This window comes from Xyrauchen texanus, chromosome 46 (assembly GCF_025860055.1).
Source record: "Xyrauchen texanus isolate HMW12.3.18 chromosome 46, RBS_HiC_50CHRs, whole genome shotgun sequence".
NCBI classification, from domain to species: domain Eukaryota; kingdom Metazoa; phylum Chordata; class Actinopteri; order Cypriniformes; family Catostomidae; genus Xyrauchen; species Xyrauchen texanus.
The window spans coordinates 11,275,151-11,289,193 of NC_068321.1; the positions used below are offsets into that span (position 1 = coordinate 11,275,151).

General features: G+C 37.4%; 1 protein-coding gene across 3 annotated transcripts in view; it reads left to right on the forward strand.

Moving 5' to 3' along the window:
• The window catches only part of LOC127638552 (death-associated protein kinase 2-like), a 46,150-nt gene that overhangs the window by 11,037 nt on the left and 21,070 nt on the right, over positions 1–14,043 (forward strand). For all 3 annotated transcript variants that reach the window (XM_052120126.1, XM_052120128.1, XM_052120127.1), the window contains 2 exons: positions 7,462–7,683; positions 11,755–11,893. In XM_052120126.1, coding sequence (XP_051976086.1) covers positions 7,462–7,683; positions 11,755–11,893 — 361 coding nt within the window. The remainder of the gene's footprint in view (positions 1–7,461; positions 7,684–11,754; positions 11,894–14,043) is intronic.

Sequence of the window (14,043 nt, forward strand, 5' to 3'; positions counted from 1 at the left end):
AGAGCCAATACTTTCTTGATTAATTTTACACTTAACATATATTGGCTGTGTTGCATCAGTTTGTGTTGTGGATTGAAAGCAGAGCAGCTAGCTGTGACAGCTGTGATTCATTATGCCACTAATGTGATAAATGGAAACGTCACATGAGGCTCTGAGTTGTTTTGGTTGTATAGATTTGTGTTCTTCCTTTGCTCTGGGAGAGACAAGGCCATCCCTCAGGCTACACATTCCAGTCATGACTGTTTTGGTTCATGCCTGGTATGTGCGTGTGTGTGCGTGTGTGCGTGTGTGTGTGTGTGTGTGTGTGAGAGAGACAGAGAGAGAGAGTGGGAGAACCTCTTATCTCTGTGGACTCTCTGGTCAGAGAGAGACCGTAGGGACTGCCCCAACCCATTTTTCCAGGTGGAAACTTTGCAGAATTTGCTAAACTGATATCTCAGTGGAGTGACATTTACTCAGTTATAGGTTGTCAAACAAACATATTTTTTATTCGTCCTATAGTCCTCAGTGATTCAGTAATCAAAGCTTATTCAGTATTTGCCAAAGGCATTGAACAGTAATCTGATTCTTCTCTTGATTGTATTATGTTTTATGTGAACAAAAAACTGCATTAGACATACTGAGAAAATTTTCTTAAATCAGTGTGTGTTGTCTAAGTGGACACAACTCTCTGTCTTTATTAGGTCTGCGCTTTTGCAATAAAACAAACAGAAAGGTCAAGCAAATTCCCTTTGGCCTTGAGGCAGAGAGCCTTTTGGAAACACAAAATAATGGACCATTACTGTGGCAAAAAGGTATATGACAAACTGGAATGTTAGGGATCAATTGAATCTCTTAAAACATTTAAAGGTCACATTTCATCCCAAAAAAACAAAAGACAAGAAAGTCTTTTTTTTGCATAAAGAAAATTAAGCCTATTTTTGGACCAATATATTTTTTGCATTCTGACATTATTATATAAAAATATATATATTTTAATGATAATCAAGTGCATTTCCTAAACATTCTCATTACCGTAATGCACCCGGTCCCAGACATTTTACTTTTGAGTTTTTTTATAGTTCGCTATAGAGTCTTATTACATTAAGACCATCATTTATAACAGTTTTTTAGTAAAAAAAAAAAAAAACATACATTTAAATCCAAGTAATACAGGGATTCTATTTAAATCAGCATAAATTAATGGCAGTACTATGAATACTACCATGGTGCTTTATCATTTAAATAAGTTTTATTTGTATTTGTTTGTATTTTTTTTTCCATTGTGGTAATGAGGATCAGAGTGAACAGTGTGCTTAACTGGCATGAAAATAATGTTATAATGCAAAAATGTCTTTAAACAAAATGCAATTTTTTTTTCTTCTTTTTATTACATGTTTTGTGAGATGCACTAAAACGCATTACCTTTTCAGGCGTCACACATAATCTGTGCATCCCTAATCACCCCATCTTTTCTCCCTCCTGCACATCACCACTGAACAAACCAGCAGGTAGGAGAGGAATAGGGTGTCCGCTAAATTTAGTCTAGTTCCGCAGATAACACACAGACACATATATACACAGCTTTTTACAACCTTTGTGGAAGCTCTTAGTGGGGCTTCATGTGAAACACAGGAAACAGCTGACTGTAATCATCGTCTAATCATCTGCTCCCTGTGAATAATCCACACAATACATTCTCACAGCGCATTTAGATCTTTAATGCATGCACAAGAACAGCAGGTAATAAACAAAACTTCAGTCTGCATCATATTTTTTAAAAACTTCCATGTAAGCTCATGAAAAAGAGAACAAGAAAACAGAAGACCTTTGAGGAATCAATGACTCATATTATTCAGGTTGTTCACAATGACATTGAAGCCTATAGGTGTAAATTTCTAGATGAAGAAGTTCTCCCAAAAAATGAAACTTATGTCATTATTTACTAGGGATGTGCCATGGTGGTCGACTAATCAACTAGTTGTCCAACAACTGACAAGCCGATTAAGTGGGGTCGACTACTAACATTAATATTTTAGTGCTGGTGGTTTTAATGAGAGATGCCATTCTCATATTAATTGAGAGACGCAACATCTTGGAGAGTGTTTTTCGTGATGATAGCTTGCTGTGCTTAGTCAGCACAGTAAAGCCCTCTGCAAAAAGTTTTGTCTCTTTAATGCTTTAGGTTTAGTCCATTTATGCACTGCTGCTGTTGCAGCCATTAAAGTGCTGCATCAACAACACATTACAAGACTGTCGGATGTAAAATCCTCTGCTGTATGTTCCCGTATTTGAGGTGCTTTTGCTGATTCTGTTTAAAACTGCTTAAATAAATGGTTGCAGTAAAATATGTTTAAACTGCTCGATGTTGTGAACTAGATGTGAACCCGCGTTATCTTGCAGTTCTGCGCTTTTAAGTGCACAGCGAGGATCTCATTTAGACTACCGAGCTCTCTGTTTACATTGAAGTGTGTCATTCTGGATTCAGGATGTACATAAGCGGGTTTGTGCCGCTCTGTATTTCTTATTTTTGGCTTCTTACTGTGATAGTTTAGTGCAATAAGTTCTAGTTATTTAGCCTATTTATTTGTTGCATAACCGTTAGTTGCCATGTTAAAATTCTGTGCTTAGCATCCATATATCCTTCTGAAATGCATCTGATCGGGGCCATGTGACCAAAATGGAGCCTTTATTATACATTATCATCTTTAACACTGACTAGTCGACTAGTCATTCAAACAACCGACGGACTAGTCGATTATGGCATTTTCAAGGAACCGTAATCATCTATTTCTAGCACCTCGAAGTTTTAAATTTTATCCAATTCTAGATGATATTTGATCATATGATAAAAAAACAGTATCCTCTGTGATTTCAAACATTGCCCGATCTATAAAAATGAAAGTTTCAAGAATTAATTTAAACCCAAAGACAGCTAAGACTGTAATCCTTCCAAAAGTCTTGCATTAACACATAGATACAGTAGGCAACACTGGTTATCTATAGGGTGTGAATTACCATGGGGGAAAACAAATCCTGCTTACTGTAGTTACCTATTCATTATCATGTGGAAAATTAAAAGAAATATCAAGTAGATTTGGCTATTTTTAAAGAATGTTTGTGTGGGCGTGTGTTTCACTTCAAATAAAAGTAAAAATTCTACAACTGATATTTGGTCCCCAGCAATTTGAATAAAGGCTAAAAGAAGACTGCTTTGAAAAATATTCAATATTCAGTGACAAGATATTAGATTGTATATGAAATCATATCTCTAAACATGCACGTCTGCACATCTATTTCAAATGTAAAATAATTTTAGATAATTTATAACAGTCAACAAACTAAGGGGAAAAAAATCAAGTATTTTTAAGGATCATATTCAAAATTCAATCATTTTCCAAACTTTCAAGGATCTGTACGAACCCTGTACATGACTTTCTTTCTTCCATTGAACACAATAGGTTTATAAAAAAATATAAACTAGAAAAAAGTCTTCACAGGGTTCAATTGCCATATAATGAATTTTGTGAAATTTCCTCTGGTGTGTCAAGCTCGAAAAAGGACAAAAAAAAATTACGTAAAATGTCAAATAAATCAATATGGCTCGTATCCTATATATAATGTCTTCTGAAGCGGTGTGACCACTTTTGGGTGAACTATTCGTCTACAGTCAACATGAAACAACATTCACAACCTGTTGTCTGCTTTGTCTCAATCTGTTTCTATTTCTTACTGTTTATGTTCCATATAAAAAAGAATACAGTTAGCTATTTAACTGATCTCGATTGAAAATGTACAATAATTCTGAAATTCTTAATGGTTGGGGCCTGTGCAAGTGCTATGCAAATTGCTGACAGGGCTATAGCCCCACCAAACCCCACCCAAGCACTGCCACTGTCACAATCTAATGCATTTCAATGGGAAAAAAGAAATATAATGAAAGAAACAAGAAAACAACTTGGGTTGGACTTGACTTTATCCATCAAGTAATGTATTAGTTTGTGAAAAGTGGTCATTCCATAACACAATGGAGCCAGGTGGTTGGAGGGGAGGGGATGATAGATAAGTGGGCTTGATGATGTCATCCAAAAGGAAAGTTGTTTTAGAGGCAGAGCAAGTTGCATTTTGATGAAAGATTAGTAACACAAACATTTCTTTAGAATAACATGCACTAATGAATTGTATTCCATTATACTTGGATTGTTTGTCATGAAAGCAAATAGAGTCCTAATAGAGTGATTTTATGCTGACTTTACCAGTCAAGAGTGCTAAAACTGAAACACAGTCCACTAAAGCCTGCTGTGGTCTAATGGTAGACATTCCTTCGGATGATGAAGCTCTGAAACCTCACTAAACATTCTCTACATTTCACAGAGAAGACATCATCCATCCTTCTGCTCTTCCCTGTCATCTGTTCATCCCTAATCCCCCTTCTCAGCTATACACCACCATTCCGGAACAGGCTGTCTGGTATAAGCGCCAGTGGAGTTGGACAGTATTTCCTGGTCACAGCTGATAGAGAGGCGGGCCAAATGTTCATCCACAGACATGAGGCATAGAGTCAAGAGGGGCCTACTTAGTCAGCTCAGATACCTTCGTCTCCACTTGCATTCGCTTCCTGACCATTGTGTCAATGCAGTCCTGATCTAGATAGACACACATGCTGAACATAGCTCTGACTCATAGATGCTTCCTAAGTCTGTTTGCTTCATGCATTGGCCTTTATGTGCTTTAGGTACATGTTAGTGTAAGCTAAGAGACTAAGTTACTAAAAAGGGACCATATTTTGCACTGCATTTGATTTATTCTTGAATTCCTCTTGAAGCAAATCTAGACAAGTGCTGCTGGGGAGGAGGAGGGTTTCAGAGAGAAAACTCATGTTGTATGCTGCAGTGAAACCACCTTATCTGAAAACAACTGAAGCAATTTAAATGTTAGATAAGACAGTACACAAGTACTAACTAGTGTTGGAGAGTCATTAACGAAAAGAAAGAATTTACTCACTTTTTTCAGTAGTGTGACAAAAGTTATGGCATTACATATATAATTATCATAGTGTCCAAAAGCCACTTCAAAAAATAAAACATAATAATTGTACATAAGAACTAATTACACATGCAAACACAACAATGACTAAAGATTTGCATTGCATAGTCATAGTGCCTACATGCATTGTAAAGTACACATTCTAAGCTTCAAGCGATACCAATTTTTTTCTAGTGGGCCCATCTGCTGGCCCATCCGAGCTTAAAAGATTAAAGAGTAACTTGACTGTAGTTTAACTATTTTAAGTTACGAGTAGCATGTAGCTCGGGAAGCTTCAGTTTCAAATTAGCTTCCCCAAACACTGGTACAAACAGACTATGGCTGCGTCTGAATCATATGTTAGCAGCCTTGTCTCGCTGACCTGTCGGTCGATGAATTTACAGACAGTGTTTGTGTGGTACCTCTGGAAACTGGTTTTGGACAGGCTCCCAAGGCAGTACTATGTCATTGCTAGGATACCAGCATTCATTCAGTCTAACTGAACCACTGAGGTCTAATAACCTAGAACAAAATCAAAAGTTATGTTTGGCAATAACTAAGTGTATATTTAATAATTACAATACTACTTTCTCGCAAGAAATTAATCAAAAGTTGGAAAAAGTGAAAAAATCCTTACATTTATACACAAACTGGACATCACCAGCTGCTTCGACTGCCATTTCTTTTCTTCAACACAATCTCTGGCTCAATTGCTGTGGATTCACACACACGCAGGATTGTGGGATTTAATAGGCAGCGAAGGAAACATCTATGCTGCCTTCAAAAATGTATCAGATTAAGGTATCTCAGTAGACAGGATGTGACACGAACATTAGATTTGAACACAACTTCATCCCTTCCTACCTACCTACAGTACCTCCATAAACATCGCTGCTCCATGTGCACTTATTTGCGACCAGATTACATATCAAACGATCAGTTTGCACCATGGAGAGTCTTAGGACTGAACATAGAATAATTTGTCTCAATTGCAGAAAAACAAACCAAAAGATAACATGAATTGCAGATGAAAAATTAGATGTGATCAGATTCTTATCTGTTGAGAGATAATGTTTGAAATATTTAAAGTATTCATGAGGAAGCAAAAGTGTCTTTGAAACAGAAGTGGTGGGAGAGCAGCATTCATGACCCCTGGCCCGCAATTCCCTGCGGCAGGATATCCTTTCAGGCTCTCGCTATGCTAGAAACGCATAACTGATTGTTCAGTGTGACTTGAACCCCATAAACCACCACAGTGCATTGTTGCTTGATGTTTGTTGCAGATTTCTCTCTGGCAAAACAGTGTCTGTAATTACAAAAGGAGGTGTTATATACTGTCTGTGATGCATCTAATAGAGCTAAATGGAGCTTATAGAGACTTTAATTAGACTGATACTAATTTGGCTCCCGTTTCAAGCGTTTTCTCTTGTTACTAACTACAATTAAGGAAATGAAGCATCTAATGCATTTAATGAAATGATTAGCTTTGTAGGAATATTTTAATCCTGCAAAATTGACATATACAATGTGGCAGCTTTATCCAGAATTAGATTGTGCGATTGATGTACCAAGAGTAGCTTGGGGAGATGAATATTAAATGTGATCATTCATTCCTTACCTGGCTTATTAGGCAGGGGATCTGAAATATTCTCATTACTACCATCAAAAACTCTCTCTCTGTCTCTTTGACTGAAAAGGTCTTCATGTACATGTTTGTTTTGAGGAGGTACCAATGGCAGACCTGGCCCACTTGGTGCCCTATGAAAGATAAGACACAACCAAAGGAAGAAAAACTCTTTTAACAACACTGTAGGTCTTAAAGTGTAAGACTCATTAGTCTTGTAGTGCAGTTTTTGTTTAGCATGCAAGAAGACTTCCTGGCCTATTTCATATTTGATTTTGTTTTATTTTACTACAGTAAATTGCTTCTGAACTTGACAACCAGTGATTAGCGTGCAATTTTGTTGTATGGATCAGCTTTGACATTTTCATAATTACTCAGTGACTATTTTACAGTATGAAAAGTCATGCAAGTTCTAAGCAACATGAGGGTGGAAGATAATGACAGAATTTTCCATTTAAATCAGATAATCTACAGAAAGTGTGACTACATTGGACGGACCGTATTAAGACATGAATGCATTATTTCAGCTGAAACAGCTAATTTTACTCACAGCAATTGTGCAACTTAAAGGAATAGTTCACCCAAATATGAAAATTCTTTCATCATTTTCTTACCCTCATGCCATCCCAGATGTTTATGACTTTCTTTCTTCTGCAGAACAAAAACAAAGATTTTTAGAAGCTCTGTAGGTCGTACAAGTGAATAGTGAAATCACATAAAGGCAGCATAAAAGTAATCCATAAGACTCCAGAGGTTAAGTCTGTATCTTCAGAAGTGATAAGATCTTTCTTTCTCTCCCTCTCTCTCTCTCTGTCTCTCTCTCTCTCACGCAGTGGGCAGTTCGCTATCGTGAAACGTTGCATAGAGAAGAGCACAAGCGTGGAGTATGCAGCAAAGTTCATAAAGAAGCGTCTGAATCGGGTGAGCCGGAGAGGTGTTCGGCGAGAGGAAATCGTGAGGGAAGTGGACATCCTACAGGAGCTCCAGCATCCTAACATTATCACATTGCATGACGTTTTCGAGAACCGCACTGATGTGGTGCTCATTCTGGAACTGTGAGTGACAATGCATCCTTCCACGCGCTTTATGTAGAGCTACAACTACCCACTCAGACACAGCTCGCCTCACTATATAGTTCTTAAAGGGGCCATATCCTACACTTTTGTAGCATATCATTTTTTCCCTGAACTCCACTCACAGTGTTAGTTATGGTTTGTTACACCAAAACAGTTTAGTTTTACCTGACCATTGTCCACTCTCTGGCCCTTAGAATTAAACAAGCTGTTGTAGTTACATTACCTTCAAGACTTCTATATGCAAATCACCTCTCTTAAAATAGTCTAACTGGTTTTGTTTATGAAGGGGGTAACTATAGCATTAAGTTTTGAGTAGCTGTTGACATCTGGTTTTCTGTTGTATGACCCCTTTAAAATATTAGCCTAATATTACATAGGCACTCCAGAATTTCTAAAATGTTAAAACAATTAGTGGTGGTGCGATAAGAAGCCTAAAAATGAGGGTTGTACCTTCAAATAAATGTTGAAATGTTGACCTCAATTGACCATTTACCGCTGTTTAGACCAGTAGCAACTACTCAAGCTTTTTCAAAAGTATTTTCCTATCTAGACTTGAATGATCGTTTCAACTACAATATTAATCAACTGATTCATTGGATCATAGGTAAAAAAAAAGCTAAACATTGGCTGCATCCTAATTTGCATGCTATCCATCCTAAACAGAATGCAAGATTAGGATTAGAGAATCTCAAACATTTTAACATTGCAAATAGAGTGCCAAAGGTGCCTGCATGAGATTCTCTACTTACTGAAATTCAAATCACTGCCCCCAGTGGCAGAAGCTGGAAGATCTGTTGAAATTTTGGGCACTTGTGCGCCCCAGTTACCAGGTGAAATGTTCACATATTGATGCCAAAAGCAAGTTGTATTTTTAGTTGTAATTTATGTAATATTCTAAAGAGGAGTGCATATTGTATTAACTCTAACTCCTAACCCAAACCCCAACCCCAAACCTAACCTTCAGAGAAGTAAAAATGTCATTTTAAAGCAAATACGCAAACTCAGAACCAGCATTAACAATTGTTAATGTAAGCATAATTGCTTCCTGGTTTTTATAGGACCAGAATCAGTGTCTCTGAGGCTGCTTGCGCATTACACTATCAGAAGTGCCAGGGGGAAAGGTGAACACATCAGAATTTATGTAAAAATGTCTGATGGAAGATAATGCTTGTCAGTAATTCAGCAGAATGGGGTCTATTTTGGGCTACATGAACATTCGGAAGCAACATGTTGATTTCCCTTGTGATCATTTTGTAGCAAACACCCAAAAATAAAAAATGCCACATTTTCCAGATGACATTTAGCAAATAGACGTCTGGGCAACATACACTCATTAAGCATTTTATTAGGGACACTATGGTCCTAAGATCCGCAGACTGTGTTGATCTACTTTGATTTTCTTTTCTGTTTTGAATGCCAAATTCCCAATGTGCATGAAGTCCTCGTGGTGGCATAGTGACTCACCTCAATCCGGGTGTCAGAGGACAAATCTCAGTTGCCTCTACGTCTGTGACTGTCAATCCACGCATTTTATCATTTACCTTGTCGAGCTCGTTACCGCGGAGACATAGTGCATGGCGAGGCTTCATGCTTTTCTCCATGGCATCCACGCACAACTCGCCACGTGCCCCTCTGAGAGCGAGAACCACATTATAGCGACTTTGAGGAGGTTACCCCATCCCTAACAACCAGGCCAATTTGGTTGATTGGGAGACCTGGCTGAAGTCACTCAGCATGCCCTGGATTCGAACTCGTGACTCCAGGGGTGGTAGTCAGCGTCTTTACTCGCTGAGTTACCCAGGCCCCCCTGTTGATCTACTTCGTTAACTTTAACGCAAAAGTTAAAAATGCTATTGATGGCATTGCTTCTATAAAGATCAGCAATATTACTTGGCAGGCATAAAGCAACATGGAGAAACACAACAGGAAAACAAAACATGAAGTCCATTATAACATCTATAAAGACAGCCTTCATGCTTTCAATTTGGAATCATAGTACGTACAGGTAGGAAAACTTTCCTCTCAAACATTATAAACAGCAGTATAAACTATACCAGCACTCTTTTTGCTACTGTAGAGAGACTTACTAAGCCCCAAAACAGGTTCCCTGTGAAATGCTCTCTGACAGCAAATGCAACAATGAAAATGTTTCATGAAGATCAATGATATTAGAATGATGATCAGCTCATCCTCATGTTGCGCTGAGATCAGACATCACCAACCACAAAAACTTCAGAAATTTGTCACATGTCTGATTTTGAGGCAATTGATGGCAAAACCCTGGAAGAAATAGTACAGCATCATAAAACATAATTTTTCAAAAACGTGTTTAACTGTGTGGAAAAAAATTAATTAGAAATAGTCAATGACTTTACTGAAGTACCTGAAAACTGCAGTTGTCAAGTCCCTTCTATAAAAGAGCAATCTGGATAACTCTATACAGTATTAAACAACTACAGACCAATTTCAAATATTCCTTTCATGGGCAAGATCATTGAAAATGTTGTTTTCAATCAGTGAGTATCCTGCTCACTACAATTGTACAGAGTGTTTATCTGATATACTGTATTTCTCTGCTCGATCCAATCTGGCCATTCTCCGTTGACCTCTCTCATCAACAATGAGTTTTTTTGGCACCATTCTGAGTACACTGTAGAGACTGTTGTGTGTGAAAATCCCAGGAGATCAGCAGTTACAGAAATACTCAAACCAGCCCATCTGGCACTATCAATCATGACACGGTCTAAATAACTGAGATACAATCTTTTCCCGATTCTGATGGTTAATGTGAACATTAACTGAAGCTAATGACCTGTATTTGCATGATTTTATGCATTGCGCTTCTTCCACAAGATTTTATGATTAGATAATCGCATGAATAAGTAGGTGTACAGGTGTTCCGAATAAAGTGCTCAGTGTGTGTACATGCGCTATCAGGTTTGTGTTTTATGATTTAGTAGTGCTGTATGACCCAATACTGCTTGCTCTCATACTACATACTTTTAATAAATATAAACATTCCCATAAACATTACATACTTCTAGTGCATATTATAAGTATGGAAATTGTGATGCAGCCCTTCTGTTAGCTCTTCGGTCTGAAATCAGTGCTAAGCCAAAGTATAGTGTAAATTATGGTGTACTCCAATTACATTTGCTACAAATCACAGTCCTTAAGAAGATACAGAATGACAAGTCCCATTCCAAATTTACTTGGTGAAATTCCAGTGAATAAACTTTTCGCTATTCATTACCACTTAATTTTTATGGCTGGTTTGTTGACTGTTCTCTTATGTCATTCGTAAACTGAACAATTTGTTACACTTTGTATCCATGTGTTTGTGTGTTTATTTGTTGTCAGTGTAGCTCGTGATCTGGAGTCCTTTATGTTTACTGGCTTTCTGCCTGTACAGCATGAGAGAAACTAGTAAATGTCAGTGCTCTAGAGTTTCTGAGAGGCACAGCTCAGGTTTTAGGCTATAATGTGTGCATTGGAGCATAGAGACTCAATTAAGACTAATTATGGACTGAATCCAATCGACTGAATGGAATGGACTGTCTATGTCTCTCAGCTGCTCTTCATTTTAAGTGAAGAACATTTTTATGGAGCCACTATTTAGAATACAAAGAGGACATATTGTACAAGTTCAGTCAGACTGATAGTCTATTGAAATGTGTCTGAATGTTAGAGAGCTTACTGCTATATTAAAAATAGGTTAACGATAAAAAAGGGTTATACTTTGCTTTTTGAACACTGCTGTGGTTAACTGTTTCACAGGAAGTTTACTAGTCTCATGTTATCAAGATGTACAGCAATAAAGAAGCTTTAGTAATACATTTAGTGTCCTTTTATGTGTAAGATCACACTCATTTAATAGTCTGAGGGCTTTTTTGTTTAAATAATAATAATAGAATAATAACATTTGTTTTAAGATTAAGATCTTTTAAAGTCAGGTTGTTGCTTTTGTTGGATTTGGTTTGAAGCAGTATATGTGTGTTTGCGTGTAAGACAATTAACCCAATATTAACCCATCGAAACTATCTTTTTCAGTGTATCTGGAGGCGAACTCTTTGACTTCCTGGCCCAGAAGGAGTCACTGAGTGAAGAGGAAGCCACAGAATTCATCAAACAGATTCTTAACGGAGTTCAATACCTGCACTCCAAGAAAATTGCACATTTTGACCTAAAGGTACAAAAACAACTTATACTCACACTGTTCTATAGATTACTATATTTGGTCAGGCTTGGGGAGTAATGGATTACTTGTAACGACATTAGGTAATCAGGATACAAAAATTAGGCAACTGTAATCCGTTTCAATTACATATCCTGTAATCAGATTACAGTATAATTTTCAGAAAATTGGGATTACTGTCAGGATTACAAGTTTTAATTTCTGACAAAAGAAATAGTGAATTTTCCTGACAAAGTGATACAGACAGTTGTTTGTTTAGAGTGAAAAATGGTTTAGATGCGCGTTCTCTCTCATGACTCACTTGAGTTAGAAGCGCCTCCTACTGTCGCATGCGCAAATAATACCTGTCTCACATCAGCACTCTGCTCTCGAGGCAAACAGCTGCTTCATCACAATGGCCATGGAAGAACATGCATTATTCGCTCTTTAAAAAATGTAAGTGAAACCACATTAAAGTTCAGTGGAATTTATGCCTTCCAGCTGTGGAGATGCTCTCATTAACCAAGGACCTGAAAATGTGAAGGTAATAAGAGCCACACAGAAATCACATTAGCTAGGTTAGCTAAAATGAGATAATATTAAAATGTGTTAAAATAAGTTAGCTTTAGTGCTCAAAGAAATCCATGGCCCTCATCATTTACCTTGAGCAGGAATAGCTGCCAATAATGACACAGTTTGCTGGTATGGAATAGAAATCTCCTGGTATGCATAGTTGAAAATGCGAACTGTAGAAATATTAGCCAGGACGTCTTGTATGTTGTCCCGTTCCATATTGAAGCTGAAAAAATTACCCCTCCCCAGGGTGAACAATACTTAAACCTTCATCATTTTTAGAATACAACAATACAAAAATCAACTGAGAAAATTGAAAACCTGCTATGACTTTCTCTCCTTTTTCACCTCATTATTCATTATTAACAAATCCAAATTGTACACATAAATACTAAATGAATTGAAAATGTGTTTTACGTTCTTAGGGAAGAAAGTTCAATGAAGAATTTATCTGATTTTGATAAATTATTGTTGAGAACAGTTCAAATGTGTGGGTGAGGGAGCCAAATGTAATATGTTCAGCCCTTATAGTAATTAGGAACATGTAATTGAAAAGACACACTAAAAGTATAAATCTGTTATGATCTAATCTTTAAAAATAGATTTTGTTTTCTTTTTGGAATCAAAACTTTTTTCCACTTTAAAATCCTCCTTAAACAGAAACCTAAACATAGAAATCAGCCATAAACTGTTAGCTGGTGATGTTTGACTTTGGATCATGAGCAAGCTGAGGAAAGACACTCTCCAGCATTTAATTATGACAATAGTACTGATAATGATGATGATGATAACTTGTGCCTTTTCAGAGAAAAAAAATACTCTCTGTTTCATGTGAACACCTGTAATTTTGCATAGCAAAATAATTGTATTCAGGTTTCTAAGTCCTGCCATTGCTCTATTTATAGGAAACGCATAGGTGACCCTATTCTGTCACACTACAAAAAATCATAATCAGTATTTTTCAGGGCTGGGAAATGTAATGCATTAAGTTCTGCAAACAAAAGTTTACTGTTAAACACCTTAAAAAAACTCTACAATTAATACAGTATCTGTTTTTTTCCCCCTGAAACTCTACTAATGCTTTTCCCCACTTCCTGTGGCTAAAACTGGCTGTAACATGCAAGGGTGTGCAAGGAGGATGCGGGAAACGGCTGAGCAGTCAACACATTTTTTATTGACATAAATCAACTTAAACACACACACACAGCGGCCGCGTGTGTCTCTCACTCTCTCAAACTGGCGCCTCTGGCTCATCTTTATCCCCTTTCCGGCTGATTAGAACAATTCAGGGCCAGGTATGCATCCTCGCAGCCCAACTACGCCCTCCTCCTTGTCACTCTGGCTTATATAAATTTTCACGCAGTACACGCTCAAATCGACTCCACATCCTAGCACATAAACTGATTGTGTGGAGCAGTGTATGCTTTTTTATTATGCTCAACGCATGTCCCGAGCATAATAAACACATGAGCAGATTTACTGTATGGAGAATGGAGACTTTACCCGCAAGCGGTGAGCCAGGTGTGGGAGAGATACAGGCAAACTGCTTTATATCTTTGCATCGCCCAAAAATGCTCACTCACTATCATTTA